Raw genomic sequence first — 21,082 nt, 5'->3', positions numbered from 1 at the left:
AGTGCTTGTAAGGTTCAAACTAGTCATGCATATAAAATATTTGTCCTTAGACCTCTTATATATATTACAGAAGAATTAAGCCTGGACTTCAGAAACTAGAATGTAACTGTTGTTCATTTTTGTATTTTTAGATCCAGCTGAAACTGAAACCACACGTTTTTTACCAGTTATGTTGATAAACTTGATGCCTCAACAGTTGGTCTGAGTATGGATATCTACACCGATGCATATTTGGAAGTCATGGCTACACACTGAGTTGATCTTCTTCTTCGCTTATATATTTTTTTTTCGTTCAATTACTGAAAATGTAATCAATATCCAAGTCGTGGGCATTCAATGCGTTTGAATCTGCCTCACTTTCACTGACACACACACAAACACACATATACAGATTCATGAGAGATCCAGTAAATGGACCAATCATAGCCACAGAGCCTGACCAACTTTGGCCGAATATTAAGTAACAACCTCACACTCTCCCACCCTCCCTTCCCCTGTCTTGCTTTTTCTCCCGTCCTCTCTTTCCCATTTTCTACTGGTTCATTATGGTGTGTTGGGAGGTTGTTGTTAGGGTCATCTCCATGTACACAAGAGCAGCCCACCCACTAAAACACACACATACATTCGCACACACACAAACACACAAACCCCCTGTGGTCTGAGCTCAGTCAGGAAATTAGTTTCGCTTCTCGTCCTCCACCATGAACACTTCTCTCTCTTCAGGTCCTGCAGTGAGTATCTGAGAAACTTTTAACTAAACGGGGACTTTAAACTTTAAAATGATGTTTGTCTTCTTAAAGTCATGCTGCTGGAAAAAGTTTTTTTTTTTTTTTTAAATGCCAGAGCATGTATCTGAAGGTGGTCTGTAAAGCAGATTGTACAAGTTTAAGTTTTGGAGCAGTTTTCACTTAACAGTCTTTTAAGATTGTATTATGAAGGGCTATAATTATGCTTATTTCATCCCTCTTAAAAGCCCAGAATAATAACAGGGACCTGATTTGATTCAAGCCTTTAACTAAATGACTAAGCAAGTATTTCATTTGTTGATGTAAAAGTCTGGTGTGCACCCATTTCCTTTTAAAGGACTGTTGTTGCCAGGAAAAGCAGTAGTTGAGAAAAGTTGTTGCTCATGTGATCCTGCAAAACTATCTACTTAGGATGGTGTCAGGACAAGATCAGTTTATTAAACCAGCAGTACAGATAACAGTCCTTGTGTTGGTGCTGCCTCGGTTGCTAGTTAAGTATATATTTTTTGACACCGAGACCCAATCTCTTTAGAAACATGTTTACATTTTCTTCATTTGTCTTTTCAATTAAGTTTTGCCGGAAAATATGATAAGTAAGCAAAGTAGCAGCATATTAACATAATCTAAAGGAGACAAAGTTGGAGGGTACCCAGAGGAGAATTATAGCATCCCACATTTGCACTATTTTCAGCATAATGAGATGTTTAAATAAAGAATAGACTTTGTCAGGTCTTCTGAATGTCACATGCCAGTTAAATAATGTATATTGAGACTGTTTCCCAAACTCCTCTCTGCTCCCCGAAGCTCCTGTCAGTGCATGTAATTCTCCTCACAGGGATTACAACACAATAGACTTGTTTTGATTGCTTTTAATCAGACAACAAAGACTCTCTGTGTCATGAACATCCAGCCCACTCATGCTGTGAAAGCATCCACCCATATAGCGAGGACAGGAATTAATTGCTGGCTGTCCATCTGTGGTTTGAATATATGTATGGAGATTGATTTTCTCCTCCAAGATAAAAACACATATAGGAGCCAGTCAGGTCAGCTGCTTCAGCACAGGCTCACAATGGCTTACAATCTGTGGTGGGTTTCTAACAATGGTGAGTGGGGAGCTTCTACAAGCGAAAGTCTGTTCAGTGAGAAGACTTTTAAGGTGGTTTCCAACACCTCCGATTTATAGTCCTTATCTTTAGGACAATTTTGATACCACTCTTTGACATTTTACTTCTAAAACCAACTTTCTTTTTTTCTTACAATAATCTCCACTAACTTCTGCTGTAAGTTAAAGACTTGAATAGGTTTCACAGTAGTCCTCAACTTATGTATGCTTTTGTGCTTTTTTCAGCTAAGTTGCCTGATTTTTTTTGAGAGAATCCAACCTTTTTTTCTTGCCTTGTTAGCCGCCGCACATTCTGCTGCATACTCAATTTGTATCTCCCAAAACAGTTAACACTGGCGGTAGGCGATATTTTAGATGTGACCCTCCGTTACCTGTCACTCACCTGGCACTCTGACAGGTACTTATGGAAGTCTCTTAAGGACACAGTCTTTCTAAAACCTCTTCGCTTGACAGACTTCTTTGCCTGTTAACACATGAAACAGGTTGTTTAAGGCAAGTTCTGACGGTCCAAATCAAATATTTCTACAACATGAAACTGGCTTACTTATTTTTTTTCTATTTAAGGGTACTGCCAGTCTGACAGCAAGAAGAGAAACATCTCTTTGTGTAGTTCATTATGAAGTCTTCATTATAAACTGAAGGTGTTTTGTGAGTTTATTTGTTCATCCAGAAGGGAGTAATGATAAATGGTCATATTTGACTGCATCATGGGAAATGAAAGATCCTGAATGTCTGGAGTCTGTGCCATCATTAAGGGAAAGTAAAGCAGGCTGCTCTAAATCACTTCTCCTTACCTTTATAGCTATGGAAGTATTCCACCATAATTGGTATACAACCCATGCCACTGTGAGCTGTTTAAACCCATTCAAAGTGAAATTATACACTCAGAGTGAATGTTGTTGCTATTTCATGTGTAGGCAGTCAGATGATGGAGGAGGATGAGTGAAGTCTTTTGTGGCTTGAAAACTTCACTGTCAGCTTGCATGACCTATTGACCTCTGAGTAAAGAAATCTGTTGCTGTTTACTTTAAAAAAAGGAGGCTGCTGGTTACCCAGCTGAGAAGTGATTTGTGGAAGTATTTCAGGTTAAGTCACAAAGATAAGGCTGTTTGTTAGCCCCAAGCGATGCTGTGTTCTGCAGAGAAATGTCCAGGTTGCACATTTCTGCACATACAAATTCTATGCAGCACTATGATGCATCCACCTCTCAAGATTCCTCTAAGATATTTGGTATGAGCACTCATCGCAGATCAGATTTTGGACTGTTTTATTTTGATATGAAAATGATATCAATTTTTTTTTTTTTTCTGAAACTTAAGAGTTCACAAATTTGAGAAATAGAATACAAGGCTTCTATCCCAAATGATATGTCCACACTGTGACATTTTTTCTATTTTTCCATTCCACCAGAGTTTTTGGAATTCCATAAGCAGTGATTGTAGCATTTCTTCACTGTAAACTTTACTGCAACAAAGTGCATGCAGTTTATCATCTGTTATGATGTTTTCCCAGACTTTGCTGAGTAGTTTTTGTGCTTCAGACTGACCAAACTTCTAAATTAGTCAGTGAATCTGAATAAGCAATAGCACTTTAATGCAAAAGTCTTTGTAAGAGGAGAACTTGTATTTTCTTCTCCCAAATGTATTTTATATCTTTTGATTTAAGTCTATCACTTAAACAAGGAAACATTTCACATACAGTTTACATTACATATTAGGCTTTTAGATTTTGAGTTGCTAAAAATCTTATCTCTAGATGAACGCAGAGCATTATTTATTGTAGGTTAAACCACAGTGTCAACCAAATCCAATGCATCCAATCATCTTGAGACGTTTTGCAACAACTATCCTATCGAAACAAGTCGCTCATACTTCAATTTCGTGCTTTTCACTGTTCTTATATAGATATATTTTTTGACTGATTCTGATGAAAGCCCACATGAACTCTTGTCCCCTCTCATGTTTTATATCTGAGATGTGAAACAGTGTGTGCTGGTATTTAGGACATCCTCATAATTTAGCTGCAAGGGCAGCATTCGCCACATTTCAGCCTTTCCCTCCCACATTTCCTGTTTCTCTCCATTCCACGACTATGAAAACGTTTCTTAAAGAGTCTAGGAGGAATGTTTTGACTTAAGGGTGTTGCCTTCAGTCTGGCTGAAGATGGTATCCCAGACACTCAGGTAAAACATTTCTATGATGTCCTGAAGATAAAAGAGATTCTTTAACTAAGGTCAGACTTACTATATAATTAAAACTGTGTTTACAGCATGTACAGTGTTCGCTGTCAGAGGTTGTTGTGAGGCATAAGGTAGCTTCCCATGCCAAGTTTGCTCTTATGAAAGCTCATTAAACATATTTTCTGTCTCTCTCTTTCCAGTCTCCTGACGTCCAGAGACACAAAGAGGACTTTCCTGCTCGTATAGACAAACTACGCCAGCTGATAGAAGACAAAGTTCTCATCCTACAGCACCCCATCACTGAGCAGCGACAGGTAAATGATGCAGCAGTTCATGAAAAGTTATCAGCCCTTATGTTAAAACTTCTTTGTGTATTTTAATGCTGTATCGATTCAAATACATCTGTACTTACTCTCACTATGTTGAGAGCATAAGTGCATTCACACTGACAGTGGGAAAAAACATAGTGCACTCTGCACTACATGAAGTACACTCGCAGTGTACTTCATGTAAGTGTACTAAGGCACAGCAATTGTTTAAATCTTCAAAGCTCCATAAACCTGCTGCCTTTACTTTTCCAGAGCTAAATAAACCCTAAAGTCTGTTTACCCTAAGCTAAGAGCTCGCCCACTCAATAAATCATACAGATTTATTTAAGTATAAAACTTGTCTTATACTAAACTATGAAACCCTTCTGAATGCAGAAATAGTATTTTAGATTTCCAATGACATAGTTCATTCCTTTTTTACCCCCTTTTGGATACCACATGCTGAGGTAAGTTATCTATCACTACAGTTTTGTTGTCCAAAATGTGACAACAAGCAAATGTTGTAGTGGCTGGCTACATGTAGTGCTATCGGCAGCCCAGTGCTCCGGCGGATCTGTAGACTAACGTGTCAACAAGTAAATATGGTCAGTTAGAAAGTAGTTTAGTAGTGGCCTATATTTAGCGCAACTGGCAGCCTGGTGCTCTAAGACACGTCCCTTGTGTTTCATGTTAGTAAATCCTGGTTAGCTTTGTCCTGCCAGACATCTACCAAAGCCAGAGCTGACATAACCCCACTCTTCATTTTATTGATAGACTTTCAAGTTTGAACAGACCACTGCAGAATAACTGCTGACTGTGGGTTGGAATGAACATTATCACAAGCAGCTTAGCCCCTATGTTACCCTTTAGCTCAGGCTGTATCACTCTCCCGTTTTGCTTTCTTCTGCTCTCCTGTCCTTTTTCTGTCTGACAGTAAGGCTCATGTGTCCACCATCACTACAAAATTAATCACAGAAATTCTTTGCAATACAGAAAACATAGATCTCTCTTCTCACTACTAAACTTCATCAGCCACTGTGGTGTTGTCATAGAGACCGAGATGTGCCGCAAGTCAATTGGGTCCTGTTCGACCCAATTGGGATGCTAAGAAGGAGCATTTTCAAATAACCTATCACCTGTAATATTTGCCCTCAAAGTCTCATTTTAAAGTGTGGATTATAATCAGGCATATATCTGGAAGGGAGACTTTTTCAAGATCACTTAAAAACCCCTCACAGCTCCTTTACGTTGGACAGCATTTGTATCAGAGCAGCTATAATACAATCTGAAACATGATGCCTGCAGTAAAAACAGTTAGACGATAACTACAAGTGTAGCAGAGGCATCAAATGTCATTTTGTCTTTGCTGACGATGAAACTCTGTAAAGTGTTTTTGAATCTTTGCTGGAGGGAACAGGGCTAATTGCTCAACACTGCCTTAACTGCATTCCTCCAAACAGTCTATACAGGGTTTAGTTTTTATTGGCAGCCTCTTAATTCCACTCTTTTATTTTTTTTTCCTTTCTGTTTTGCAGTGGGAATGTGTTCTTTTCTGTTTGATTTCTCTTTCTCCATTTCTTTTTCAACTTTCCTGGTCCCTCTAGAGGTCAGATTCACAGATGAGCTGAGGCCAATGTGAAGTCTGGTTAACTCAAAAATGTAAACATGAAAAACTAAACCAAGCTGGTGGGTTGCCAAATCAAATAATGTCCACGTTTTAAAATGTAAGTTTGTTGGTTAATGACACCTCTGTTATGTGAAGTGGTAGATGTCACACTCATTTAAGCATTTGGGGGAAAGAGGCTTCAATGATCTCTGTGACATGGCACAGAACTGCTTTTTTGCAAAAAAAGAGGTGATGAAATTTACAAACTCTCCAAATTAGGAAACTGTCCTCAAAATTAAGGTGCTGAGGTTAGCTAATGTGAAATGAGACAAGATTCATGAGAAAAACTTTCAGCTCCAGTTGAATTTCAGCCGTGTCACTGAACTCAGAAAAATGCTGGAGCAGCAGCAGAGTGACGACCTCACTGAGTCAGAAAATGACCCTTCAGTGTGACCAAAACTCAGATCTCTAGCTCTTTATGAGTTTCCTAAGTACCAAAAATCTTATCTGAGAGAAGATTTTAGCTGCTATGTGAACAGGATGCCAGTTTGTTTCTCAGACTGAGTCACAGACAGACAGAAAGACAGACAGGGAGACCAACCATCATGTGCCAGAGTGACTCAGTGGGTCTGTTTCTCTCAGCCCACAGACGCTCACTGATGGACTCCGTCAGCTCGTCGAGTTCAGACTCACAGCATGATCAAACATCACCTTCAATAACTTTATCTTTACTCATCGTGTCCCCTCGTCTGTCTGTCCCCGTTCACCTCCTCCTGTCTGTCTGTTCTGATCTACCTGTCTGTCTGCTAACCCTACTCTGAGCCCTCTGTAGGTGATTCATCACTCTTCTCAGTTTTTACTCAACATGTTGCTATGTCTGACAAACTGAGACAGCAGGGTACTAAAACCTGAAGTGTTACAGAGTTAAGTACTCTCAGACGCAGTGTTTTGTGACTTATGAGGCATTTGTCTGTTTTCTCATGTTACTATCAGTACTCTGGGGGCATTTGAGAGATTATTGATACCATTGGTCCTCCAGTAGGAAAAGACAGATTATATATTTTGGTGTTAAACCAAGACAGATCTTCATCTGTAAACACAGCCTGAGGTTAGTGTCAGAATTACCAGCAGTAAATCAGAGAAGACTGCTGCAGTTTTATTGCGTTACCTCTCTGAACTGGTGTTCCTTCATTTCCTGTGTGTATATGGGGCACAAGGACATATCTCTTAGAGGTCAAACTAGTAAAATTTTTACATTGTGCTACTACAAAAATAATATAGTCTAAGCTTTCCGCACAACTCTTTAAGGGAATATCATTCTGCTTTTTAGTGTTAGCATTGAGTTATTTTAATTGCCTCTCATACGGCTGTCTGTGGATGTGTGTGGAAGCTTGTTGAACTTTCCTGTCTGCTCTTGTGATCAGGGTTTGGTGTGTGAGGAGAACACAGGGACAGCAGGACTGTGGAGGTTTGCTGTTTTGAGTGAGGAGCTGACATTTCACCTCCAGCAGCTGCAGAGACAGACAGAGCAGGAGCTCAGTAACATCTGCAAACAGTGAGTCAACGCAGGCGCTTCATTTTATCTGCATTGGTTTATTCCATATGAAAAGGTATTTCCAGTGTTCTCTGGGGTTTAAAACCTCAGTCAATATTTTGGTCCCATCAACACATCAGCCATCGGATTTTGCATTTTCAAAAACCAACACTAAATTATTGAAAAAATATATATTTGGTCTATAAGTCCAAACGACAAAACATATTTTTTCTGTAATATGCCTGAGAGCCTGTTTTTTTTTTTGTTTTTTTTAAGTGGACCCTCATTTGTGAAATCAGGTCTGTGATACTTAATGTTTGAACACGTGAGTGGGAGAAAGCTTTGTGTTGCGCTTTGGGGTTTTGTCACAGTGCTGAAACACAAATGTGGGAGTCTCACTGTATCTCATAACAGCAGCAGGTTCTGCTCTACTAGAGAACACAACAGGATCCTGCCTGCCTTTGTGTGTATGAGAGGGAAAGTGTTGGGAAACACGTATATGGCTGTGAGAAAGTTATAAATAAGACCGGTGAAACAAAAGTAAATGGTTCTTCTCAGTGGAGTGCACTGACTTTTTGAAGGGCAGGGGCGAAAAGAAAATTAAAAGCACACCCAGCACGTTCTTGTCAGTGATGAGGGCACTAAATGCTGCACGTTTCTTAAGGCACTTTAACGTGTGTTTTCGCCACCCAAGAGGGCACTTTTCTGTGTTTTTCCAGTGGGCAGTTAGGTGTGCTTTGGTGAGGGTTTTACCCCCAAAGATGGCACTTCAGCACTTGTTTTGACTCTCACTGGGGCACTTTATGGTGCAGTTTGCCTTCCATGAGGGCACCTTACCATGTTTTAACCAGTCAAGAATGATTTTTTCCACCAAAGAGAGGACACTTTAGCACACGTTTTGGCTCCTGAATGGACACTTTCGCACATTTTTTGGCTCAAGAGGGGGCATTTAAGCGCAGGTTTTGACTCCAGAGAGGGCACTTTAATACGCTTTTTTCAACAATTGGGCCACAAGTTCCCCAGTTCCCCTTCTTTGCACACCACTGGTTCTTCTGTAATCTGGATTTTGTTAAGTGTGCCTGTGAGTATGCTTGATGTAAATCACACTTGAGCATCCTTCAAACTTTGATCTTTAACATGAAGACTAAACCTGGCCACCTTTAGAATTAATCTGTAGCCGTCAATGACTACATTAGTAAACCTTAGCAGGCAGCAGTTATAGATGCCCATTTGGCTCCAAAGTAACACCCTAAGCATCTGATAAGAGAGTAAAAATAGTCTTAGATAGATAGATTTGTTATTTTGGCATCCCCCCAGACTGTTCACATAAAAAAATACAAAGAATTTCAGTTGAACTGAACCCAAACACACATTTTTAATGGATGTTGAGCGGCAGAGAGAAGCATTTTTATTACAAATACTGTATCTGAGCATATTTTGAGTAGGGACTACAATGCAGCCACTGAAGCTTGTAGCTTGTGACTTTGACTCAAAACAGTATAATGTAAAAGAGGACCCAAGATTAAAAAAAAGCCAGAATTCCCTGTGAATCAAGTCTGCTTTGTAATGTCAGTGGCACCAACAGTGAATAAGTAAATCGATGAGAGTAAAAATTGAAACTCCAGTATTGAATACAGCCTCTCAAAAGTGTGTCTGACATCACAGATGCTCCCATCTTTTAGATTTTAATGTGTAACTCTGGTGTGGACATCAGGCTGGCTGGAAACACAGTTGAAGTGTGACAAACTGTAAAAGTTGGACTCAGTTTGAAGTCCATGTAAAAAACTTTTCCAGAAAGTGTGAGAAAGTGAAAGTTTCCTGGTGAATTTTCAGTTTTCGTTACCACTTGTGCTGCGCTGACAGTAAACGTTCAGATGGTGGTAGGTGGCTGCTGCCTCACCCCGCTCTCCCGCTTGCCCGTACTCTCTGTACTGCCGCCATGACGAGCCGTTTGGCAGAGCAACACTTCAACTGCTCTCACTTCTGTCAGACAAGACAAGCTTAAACACATCTCAGGATTCAAGGTGTGCCAGCAGACACACACACACACACGCACACACATCCTCCCACACACACACATTATTCTGATCATATTCCAGGAAATCTCCTAATTTCTCTGTAACTTGAGTTCTCATCTCTGAGTCTGATCGGCTCCTGTCACAACTGGGATCAAAGGCTTAATGGGAGGAGATGAATGGTGCTGCAATAAAACCTTTTACATGTCTCCATCATGTTGCCCTGCCCACTTCTCAGATCCTTTTGGCTTACTGGAAGAAGACGTCACCCTGCTCTCTTTCTGCTGGGGTTTTCCTTGGCTTTAAAAGAAAGCTTGTGTAGTCGGGTCAGCAACAACACGGGGTTGGGTTTTATGCAAGAAAGGAGGATGAAGCTGTGGCTCCACAACAACAGAGATAAGACAAATCTTTTATTTCAACAAGCTGCAGAAGTTGAGCAGCTTTCACACCAACATTGTTGGGAAGAGTTCTTAAACTCTGCTGTCGAGCAGCTCTTTCGTCAAGGTGATGAAAAAAAGTCTCCACAAAATTGAGCTGTCCTGCCTTAAGTCAGAAGTGAGAACATAATCAAAGGAAGCAGTTACACTAACAGTTCTCTGAGAGGTATTGTAATGCCAAACTTCTGCAACTTCAAAAACACGAGTTTAATGTTGAGTATTTCTATACCACAGTGCAGCTAGGCCGAAAATAAAACATGGTGAAAAACAAGGAAAGGACACGGTAGCTCAAAAGTTGCCGTATTTCGAAGCATCACTTTCTTGCTTCCTGACATTTTTGGAGGAGAAGATGAGAACACACCACAACACCTCTATTCAGATTGACAGAATTTGCTCCATTTTTTTAAATAGGGACCATAAAATGATAGGTAAAAAAAAATTTTGTAGGCTTCTACACAGTATCCCTTTTTGCAGCTACTAGGGTCATCTTGCTTACTGATTAATAAAGTTTATAACGTCCAAAAAAGACTTGTTTACGCTTTCCTGTAAAACAAAAAAAATAGAACTTTTGTCGGTCTAAAAATGTATTTCCTTAAAGGGGCTGTAAGGAGTTTTCAAGTGACCTTAAAAAACTCTCCCTTCAAGAAATATGCCATATCATAATCCACTCCTTAAAACAAGGTTATCAGCACCAAACATAATGTCAGACAGAAACGTTTCAAACTGTAGCTCTACAAAACTGTTGATAAATACCTTTCCTTGTCACGTTGTACCTGGTAAAAAGTTGTCTTGAAGAAAGACAATTTGTTACTATCCGATCTCTATTTATTTCAAAAACAAACACATGCCTTGTGAAAAAGTCACGTCTTCACCACAGTGTGCATTGGACTCCAGGCCAAAAGGTGGCGCTTTAGTCTGATTAAAACAGATCTTCCCACAGCATCTTTAAAGTCTATTTCTCTTGTACCATTTACTGCAAATACAAGGTCAATATACAAGAAGTACCAACTATATTTTTTATGTTTGTTTTTCTTCTCTTTTGATAAATATTCTCCATGATAACATGAAGCGTTCAGAGCAGCCAGGTGGTCGAGTCAAAACCCCCAAACATCCTGATACTGTAATGAAATCAAACAAGTAAGAGAAAACACATTACCAAGGATTTTAAAGAAAAGGGATCAAGCTGATTTTATGCACCCAGATGAGATTATTGTGCTTTTGTTTTTTAATGACTCTGTTTCCCCTTCACAATACTTTTAGGAGCCCTGGCAGCCAGGGTTAAGAAATATATCTAAACAAATCCCAATCGTCTGTGTATAGAATTTAAACATCATTAAATATCTCCAGCAGCTGATGGTAAAGTGAGAGCTTAAACACACAAACAGAAAGTTCAGACCAGATAAACTCGGTAGCAGGGCTGAAATAGTGGATGGAGTTTAATAGAGGTGGGTCGTTCATGTTGTTTTCAGCAGTATTTTCCCAGAGATAGACTGAAACAGAGCTTGGTTACGCAAGGAGACCTCTGCTTCTGCCAAGACTCACAGGCAGACTGGCAGCTTGGAAAACTCCCATCTGAACTCTGTCAACTTTCTTCTCTTCTTCACCTCCCGCCTCCTGTCCTCTGAGGGCTAATCTGTTTCTAATATGTCCAAAATCTACAGATATTGACCGGATAATCAATTTGGCGCTCCACTGGTTCATCCTGTTAACCCCAACACCATTTTGAACCACATGAAAAGCCAGATTTTCTTCAATGGGATACCAACAGCACATAGGTCAGAGGTCACAGATGGCACAGATAGATATACAGAGGAATGAGCAATATCTTCCTCTCCCTGCTGCCACGGGGCTTCTTCAGAAAAACAGCTCTTAATATTCAGTGGCCTTACAGAGCAAATAAAGGAGGGATTTAAAGAGGTAGGTGTTTCGTCAAAGTCATCTCAAAGCTTTAAAATCTCCCAACAATAACTCTTTACTCAAGGGTTGTGTTATCATTTTTACCACATCTTTGTCTACCTTTGGGGATGGAGTTTGCTCAGTATTGTTTGTTTGCACATCGCACTTGTTGGTGCATCAGTTCCTTTATTACAAGCAGTTTGAGTCACTGAGCAGAGCTTTCTCACTCCCATCTCTTTAAAAGATGCACCATATCTGGAGGCTGAACTCCAGGTTAGTGTTGACGTGTTATGTACACTGCTTATCAGCTTTCATTCTGTCATTCAGTCAGTCAAACTCTGAAGTCCAGCGAGCAGCTCCTTACTAGCTCTCTGTTCACATAACAAGGCTGTGTCTTTAGTAGTTTGGACTCAGTACCTTACTCCTAGATATGGACTTACTACAAAAACTCAAATCTCACCATGTGATTTGTCTAATCTCTGCCTCATTCCTCAAAATTTGAGCAGAATGAACCCAAAAATACAAAATAAACCATCTTTTGTAAAGTTCAATTACTTGCGCGTTGGTGTTAATTATCTCTTCTCTTCTCTGATCCAACTCCAGCTGGCATTTTCTCAACAGAGCTGTCAATCATCCATCCTTTGAAAATCAAATAACCAACTAAAACTGAAATCTTCAAGATGAAGAACACTTGTAATAAATAAAGCAGCAATGAAAAGAACTAAATGTGATGACAGAAGATATGTTGGTTTTGAAATGTATTTGACGTATCTTTAAATTTTATAGGTCGCGTTAACATTAATCCTAGAACACTAATAATGCAATAAATGTAACATCAGTGACAACTAATGACAGATATGTTTCACCCAATATGAAATACCCAATAAAAAATTACTTCTCATTGAAATGTATTGGAATCCAACAATACATGGCAAAGCGTAGTACTCTTTGTTTACTTTTTTAAAAGAAAAGTTTTATTAGGTAAAAAGGTGTCATGAGTGGAACCAGACGTAAGGCTCCAGTATTAGTGAGAAATAAGGGGGTCATCAATGAAAAATTACTTAAAAATAATAACAATATATTTGAAAAAATAAAAATAATAATTAATAAAAGTTCATAAATAAATAAATAATCAAGCTGAGAACTTTTCCTTATTTGGACATGTAAGCCTTGTCCAGTGGAGACTATATGAAAAATGTTATCAATAATAAATAATGATAAAAAAATATTTGACCCTTTAATCACTTATATCTGGTTAAAATCATCAAAAAAAACACTTGCTGTTTAAAAAATAACCAAAAACAAAAGAAAAAAAAAAAAAAAAGGAAGGGGTTGTCAGTCAGAGACCTGACACTACCCAAGGACTCAGGTAGCTCATTAAGTGTCAACAAAATGATGCTTAATGTGAGAAAAATCAAATGACCACAGTAGGGTATGCGAAAACCCCCCAACATTGGTGCTCTAGGTTTAAAGCAGGGTTTATGACCTATACTGTTGCCAGTCAGCAAGGGGAACTATTAATCATTTGGCTTCACAGTCACTTTATTGATAACATCCATGTTGATATGCAGTCTACAATTCAAACTCAAGTTGTCATGATTAACCCTTGAAATTTAGTTTGTGGTGTCTTGAATATTAACAGCTTTTGACCATTTAACGAAGAGAAATAAAATACTGCTGCAACAAAATGATCACGACACGGAACATCTTTTTATGTGGCTTGTTTCAAACAGCTGATGTCCGATAAAGCTGAAAAATATTTTGATCAAAGTCTGATCTTCTTTCAAGAGGCAAATGTGCATTCACATTTCTTCAGTAGATAAAGACTTAGTCATATCCTTTCTCTTCATGTGTGCCTTGTCCTGTTTTAAATTCTTTCACTTTCTTTTATCCATTCAGTTTAATGATTGTTTTTCTTTCCGTTGCTTGTCGTTAACCTTTTTTTCTCCTCCTCTTTTGAGCCTGGTTGAGTAACAGTGCTTAAGCGGGAAAAACAGTTTCTTCATCCTTATCCGCCTTTCTCCCCTGTTGTCATCCTGTTGAAAGATTTCTTCTTCGTTACTGCATCACCCTCCCCCCCTTTCCTCCCTTCGAATAAATATGTAGAAGAACGAATGTGAAACAATATGAAGTGTACTGAGACTTTAACAGCAGAGATGATTTACATACAGGTCTGTGGCATCACCTTTGTCCATGGTAGAAACAGTGTGTGGAGTGGGTTTATTCTATACAGTGGATCCTTTTTGTTCTATAAATACGCCTCAGCATGCGCGTCCTGAGCACATGGTGAAACCAACATATGTGATGGGCTTTGTGGAGTGGGGCACGTTAATGTGGAAATATAAAAAAATAAATAACACCCACATCATTTTCACCTGCAATTATGGACTGAAATGTGTTTGTCACATACATTCAAGCAATTATAGAGCCCTGTTCACGCTTTTCTGTACGTACGCACCTAATCAGAACACACCGACAGCTGGCGCAGTGTGTGTGAGAAAGTATGTGTATTTTAAAATTGTCAAACACACTCACACACACATACACAGATATTGATTTGTAATTACTGTCTCTTCACACTGATAGATGATCGCTGCTCAGTACACCCTGGTGTTTTAATGAAGCCATTTGATTGGTTAAGACACATTTTGATTGACAGCTGACAAAACAACTTTTTGACTGAAGCTTCAAAGTCGGAGAGTCTCCTGGAAACCAACAAGTTGTTCATTTTGTATGAGCACTGATCAAGTGTGAGAGGCACTTACACAGTAAAAGAAATACTGAGAGATTTCTTACAATACACCAGATATGTTCCTGTGCCATGTTGTCACGATGTGGAAGCAAGAATTCCTGTAGATTTAAATTTTAGAGCATCTCAGGTCAAAGAGAAACTGGAGGAGACTTTTTTTCTGAGGCAGAAAATGTTTCCGTAGGCACACAGCAGATTTTGGGATATTTTGATATCAACAAACAAGTGATTCACAAGCTGAAGTTGAGCCCTGGGTGGAGTCCAGATTTTTCAGATTTGTTTTCTAATGAAAAACTGTATTTCATACTAAGCACTGAAGCAAATTCAGACATTCTTCTGAGAAATTTCCCAAGAATACTGAGCAAGTCTGATTCTCCTGTAATAAAACAAGATGCTGAGGGCAACTGGACGGCAGGTTTTCATTTTCAACAATAGACTCAAAGTAACTAAAGGCTGAGATCAGTTGCCTTCATACTTGCAGGGAACACTTTCTTATGTATGAAGGGTCTTAGAAGAGTTTTCCTTTTTTTTTAAAGAAAATCTGGATTTACACAAGAGCTGAGTGAACTTTCTTTGGTGTTCAGAGGATATTAGCTGAATCCACCTAGAATAACAGGCAGTTTAATTAAAGACTTAAACATAAAAAGAATGATTACATAATTGAGGCTGTCAGTGTTAACCTGTTAATCCTGATGAGATCAAGGTGGTACCGCTTTCTGCCGTTGTCATAATGGAAAATAACAACACTGCTGCGCTTTTAAATGACACATTTTACTTAAACAAAAAAAAAAAAATCGACACAGCTCAGTTGACAAGTCAAAAGTTATTAAGATGTATTTTTTGGATGCAAATCAGCTTTGGGTTTTAGACGATCAAATCTTCAACATTTACTCAACCTTACAGCGTGATCTGTGCTACTTTTGCTGAATATTAGGCAGAGATCATCGCTGTCTTTTAGGTCTTTTTTTAGATTTCTGTTTCCCCCACAATGCTTAATGTGGAGTCAGCAATCCTCCTCAAGACCTCATCATTGTTATCGTTAATACGCTTCCCAGAGGCCTCTTTGTGTTTTTTTGTCATTGATGCCTTTTAATTTGTCCCTCTTTACATGTTGATAACACACCTCTAGTAATTTCATCAAAGACTTTCCTAAGATGAGCCCCTCTTCATCTTCACAAACAAAACACTTCTCTTCCTCTCATCAGCTGCAGCTACAGGGGCTTAGCACCTCCCAGTGGACACACTGTTAATTACACCTTGATGTCTTAATCAGTTGTGGATATGCTGTCTTGTGGAGCACTTTTCAAAGTTGAGACATTAACAACTTTTAAATTCATGAATACTGACATTATAGCCTTTCACTGTACCCTGACTAAAGAAGTAGTTAAACCACAGCGGTGTTTGCTACTGCATCAAAAATTAAAAACTGTATGTCTAGCATTGCTTTGCTAATGCTATCTGTTTGCTGCTAGTGGTTTTACATGGAAACCCCACAGTTCGGCTTCTTATATTGCCACAAACTGTCCTATAAGAACAAATTGTGAAAAAAAGGCATCCACATTCTAAATAATCTGCAGCTGCTGCTTTAAATATTCCGTAGCTACTATAGTAACACAACTACTACTTACTCCTACTTTATCGTTGTACTATGGTGACTAACACCTTAGATTATACTACGTCAATATTAGTTATCCTCTAGGACTCCAATGAAGCTCCCTGTAGGCAGCTACCAAACAATAAAAGTAGATCCTAACAATAATAAAACGTTTTTTTTTTTAAATAATTTATGCTGTTTTGGCAGCTGCTCTGTAATTTTATTCAGTAAAATGTAGGTAAATATATCTTTATAGATATGAAATTAGGTAACAAGGTTGATGTTAACCTTATGTAAACATCATAACAGTGGTTACTCTCTGTGCTCACAGTCACATGACTTTTTGGAGTGGATATTGACTTTGCAAAGAAAGCACCGTATAGCTTTTTGTCTATCTTTGAAGAGCCTGCCGTGTTTGTCCAAGGAAGGAATAGTTTCATGCCAAACTTTTTTCACATGATGGAGGCCTGCTTTGAGAGATCAGGATGTGGAAGCAGAAGGTTCAACGATCACAGTTAACCTTTATTGTGATTCCTCAAGAAGCTCTGAAAAAGCAAACAGAAGTTGTAAAGCTAATTCAGACCTTTGAGATTTTGAGTGAAAGTACTATGCAGTAACTGTCTTCAGCATTGTCAGGAGTTAATCTCTGAGCTTCTTAAAGATAATCAGAGAGCAGACAAGTCTGACCTGTCCTGTCTTGTCCTGTTTTGTCTTTTCTCTCCCTTGAATCCAAGAGAGGCTTAATCTGTCAGCACCTGAGGAGTTAAAGTGGATCTATTCTCAGCTGTGATGACCTCATATATTGAAGACTTTTCTGCAAATTTGCGGGGGGGTTTTGTTTTTTGTTTTTTTGATGGTCCATGACCTTTGGGATGTCATTGACCTCTCAAACATAAGGAAATTTAATGAACCTAGAACAGTTTATATAAGGGATTTATTGACATCTCTATGTGTTAATCAAGAGTCACTTTATTGCACATCATCAAACTTACATCGAGCATTTGCAGCAAATTTATCTTCATCATTGAGCCTTTATTAAAACTACTAACTGAGAGCAACATATTGCAATTGCAGCAAATTATATCTATCTATAAAGCACTCAATCACAAGTATGAGTTTCTAACGCTCAGTCTTGAGTGTGAGCTATGTCTGAAAAGCTCAAAGTGATTTTTGTACACTGAATTTATTTTTTTGTCTGTTTGTTTTCAGACTCTCTCTGATTAAGGGCCGTCAGCAGCTGCTTGCTTCTGAGGTTTTGAATCTTACGGAGAAAGAGAAACAGGCGGAAGACGAGTTCAATAGAAACTCCAGCCTTCATACGTCCACTGTAAGTGACCACAGCAGAACATCTAGCTTGAAACACAAAATATTTTAAAACTGATTGCAAACAAGATGCTTCATCCTTCGTCTTGCTTTCCTATAACATTGCACTGGAATAGCAGCTGAGTGTTGAATTTTAAACAATGAGATTCTGCGTTCCCTTCAAACGGCTAATTTTAATTTTTCATCTTCATCTTCTTATTTCATCTTCACCAGTTTCATCTCTGTGCCTGTCGGGAGCTTCAGGTCTCCATCACTGATCGTTTGCTCCAGTCAGAGAGACTGGTGTTCCAGGAAGAGGCACTGAGTGCGCTCCATAATCTGCTGACCCAAGACTTGAAGAAGTACCAGGAAGAGACCCAGAGACTGACCCACTTCACTCAGACGATCCTCAGACAGTCCCACAGGTAGCCAGAACACCATCCTAAAAAAATTTCAATTTCAAACTTTTGGAAAAGAGAACTTAAAACATTTGTCTTGAACCAAGTTACAATTGGATTACCAAAACGCATAAAAGAAACACTGTGGATGTCTTTATTGTCCCAATTAATGATAACTTAAAAAAATAATTGTTTTTTTTTCCATCAGGTCAGCTGTAAAGGAAAGGTTCCCCAGCAGAGAGAGCAGCCGCAGCATGCAAGGAAAGAACGAGACTGAGCAGGGAAACAACATGGTACAGTTCAATTTAAAATCATATAATGCACAAAAATCCTGCTCTTTTATTCTGATTTCTTGTTCTCTGCTATCAGACCTCTAACAACCCTTCTAAACAGTATTTACTGTTTAGAAGCAGACTAACACCAAGCCTAATCCCATCTGTCGTTCTGAAGGGCCCATCTGATATTTTTCTGAATCACTCAGAGATTTTAAAACCAGGCTTCCTAAGCTGAGAACACATCTTGGTCAGGAAATACAATGAGTACTTCGACTACGGTGAAATCAGTGCTTGTCTGATCTGGGGAGGAATGTGAATCTCTCATTACGCTGGGAAAAAAAGTGTCTGTTACATTTAAGCGTCCTTTTCTCAGGAATGTTGTTCTGACCCTGAACTCAGGAGATGAGACCTTTTTTTTATCTCTTCAATGGCGTCTTTCTCAATTTTGCTTGTGCAGCTTGTTCAGAGATGTTGGACAGGAGGTATGTTTCAAACTATGTAACCACAGTTAGGAGAAATAAGAAGTTTGTTGGAGAACTTTCAGGTCAAAATTCAGCAGCATAAACTTCAAGACACTGAATGACCTACCACAGGACTACAAATTACCTCTGATCTTTCTGAGTACAACACAAAATGTTTTGTTTAATTGTTATTTAATCCTTGTAGAAAATGTGATAAGTAAAACATGAAATAATGAATGTTACTTTGGACTTTATCATTTCCTAGAAAAGGGTTTAAAAGGCAATACACCTTACTTCTGTGAAGAAAATATTAGGAAAAAAATAAAATTGAAGACGTATTGTGTAAAAGTAAGAATTTACCTGGTTCAATCAGATGGTCTCTTAAGAAATCATTATAAAACTGATATTCAGATTTTTCAAATCCAATAATTGAATAACAATTCAAATAGCTCTGATAATTCCTCAAATCCTTTGATAGGAAACAATAAAAAATGGAAATATGACATGGGAAGAAATCTGTCAGCACAGTTTAGTTAAGGAAGAATAGTTAAACTATGTTTTTTTTTTGTGTGTGTGTGTGTGTGTGTGTGTGTGTGTGTGTGTGTGTGTGTGTGTGTGTGTGTGTGTGTGTGTGTGTGTGTGTGTGTGTGTGTGTGTGTGTGTGTGTGTGTGTGTGAGAGAGAGAGAGAGAGAGAGAGAGAGAGTCTGGCATGGATCCAGCTGTTGTCAGTCTTTCTCAGACAGTCGGAGAGGAGACAGAGGAAACATCTGCCTGCTCATCTGGCTCTGTCTGTCACAAACACACACACACACACACACACACACACACACACACACACACACACACACACACACACACACACACAAACACACACACACACACACATAAACAGAGTTTGCATCTATTCCTCTCTAAAACAAAAATGAAAAAAGAGAAGAGTCCCATTATAAACTGACACAGTTGTGACAGGAGAGGATGAGGGAGGAAACCTGGTTTGGAGTCTTATTATAACAGGAAACCTGTCAAAGTGTCAGCACAGTTTAACTCATGAAGCTTATACACAAACACAGCAGACGAGCTGCCTGCCAACCTGCTGCAGCTCCAGCACACAAATACAACATGAATCACACTCACTGTTTCCAGTTCACACACATCGTCATTGACAGAAAGTGGAATTCTCTAAAAAAACAAAAGTGAAACCAACCCCAGTGTACTGGTGATATCAGAAATTCTGAAGTAACATATCATAGTTTGATTTTTACATTTAACAGCCAGATTAATACATTTCTTTTTATTTCTGTTGTTTTATTTGATCCCAACAGATTTGTAAGACAGAGAAATAAATCCATACAACTTTTTAGCCACAAATTTCATGCACAACCAGGAAAATCTAGATACCTGACCCCTTGTACCCTTAAAGACATTCAAAATAGCCAAGACATCAATGTCAAAGGTACTTTTTAGATAGAAAATAAACAGATAAAACTGCAAAAGTACAAAAGAAAAAGGAACGTTTTAAATGAAAATGAAGCTGGTAAAAAGGGAACAAAAGACAATCGCAGAAAACTCTAGATCTCCCATTCTCTCATTAATTTCGGCATCAGCATTTAAATATATTTCAATTAGAAGTAGCTACTCTGGCAGAGTAGCTTCTTTTTCAGATTATTTTTTGATAATCTGCAACAAAAATGAGCCAGGATTTGTATAATCACACACAATTTGATTATATAGTAATCTAACAGATTTAATAACCAATGTTGTTTTTTATTTGGTGATCCATGTGAGATCTATTGGGCATTTTACCAAGCTGATTTTAATTTCCATCAAAAATATCATGATTCACTTTAATTATTTTATAGGCTTATTGAAATAAAAACAACCCAGTGATCATACACTGGAGCTAATTTATTTATTCCCACATTAAATAAAGAGACATGCAGGATTATCTGTAATAAATATTCTGTAATGTGGGGATGAATGTGGGCTAAGCACAGTGTGAAAATGTACAGGCCTTAGGGTGAGGACAGAGCGCTTGCTTGTTGATTAATCTCTGTTATTTACTGTCACAGTGAGTGAAGGGGGAGGGGTCAACAACGACAACAACAGCAACATAGGAACATATTGCTAAGCAGATTGCCTCTGGCTGAATGTAGCTCAATGTTTTTCTCTGTGAGAGACGCACACGTCTAACATTAAACTGCTGTTGCTTACAGCTTATTTATTTAATATTTCATTATGATATAGCTCACCCTTAATCCAACAGTGACAAGTTGCTTTGCTGTTGTGTGTAAGTGCATAGTAAATTACTTCTTGAAGATACAGGCCATCTACTTGGGGGTGGGTTATAATAACTTGTGAGAAAGACTGAGAACAGTTTTTGTGAGATAGGGATTTGGTACTTTTATGGGTACCGACCAAATTCTGTCTGTTAAAATTTTGCTAGGGAAAAAGAATT

The 21,082-nt window shown here is 38.6% G+C and overlaps 1 protein-coding gene across 2 annotated transcripts in view; it reads left to right on the top strand.

The window, feature by feature from the left end:
• Nucleotides 1-640: 640 nt before the first annotated feature.
• LOC141805912 (uncharacterized) overlaps nt 641-21,082 on the top strand; it is a 33,682-nt gene continuing 13,240 nt past the window's right edge. For both annotated transcript variants that reach the window (XM_074691150.1, XM_074691149.1), the window contains exons 1-6: nt 641-731; nt 4,252-4,365; nt 7,390-7,520; nt 17,400-17,517; nt 17,727-17,917; nt 18,099-18,183. In XM_074691150.1, the coding sequence (XP_074547251.1) occupies nt 702-731; nt 4,252-4,365; nt 7,390-7,520; nt 17,400-17,517; nt 17,727-17,917; nt 18,099-18,183 (669 nt within the window). In that variant the 5' untranslated portion in view covers nt 641-701. The remainder of the gene's footprint in view (nt 732-4,251; nt 4,366-7,389; nt 7,521-17,399; nt 17,518-17,726; nt 17,918-18,098; nt 18,184-21,082) is intronic.

This window comes from Halichoeres trimaculatus, unplaced genomic scaffold, assembly GCF_033239565.1.
Source record: "Halichoeres trimaculatus isolate MK-OKI-2021-1 unplaced genomic scaffold, fHalTri1.1 fHalTri1_scaffold_16, whole genome shotgun sequence".
Taxonomy (NCBI): Eukaryota; Metazoa; Chordata; class Actinopteri; order Labriformes; family Labridae; genus Halichoeres; species Halichoeres trimaculatus.
This window is presented reverse-complemented; position numbering and strand designations above follow the sequence as displayed.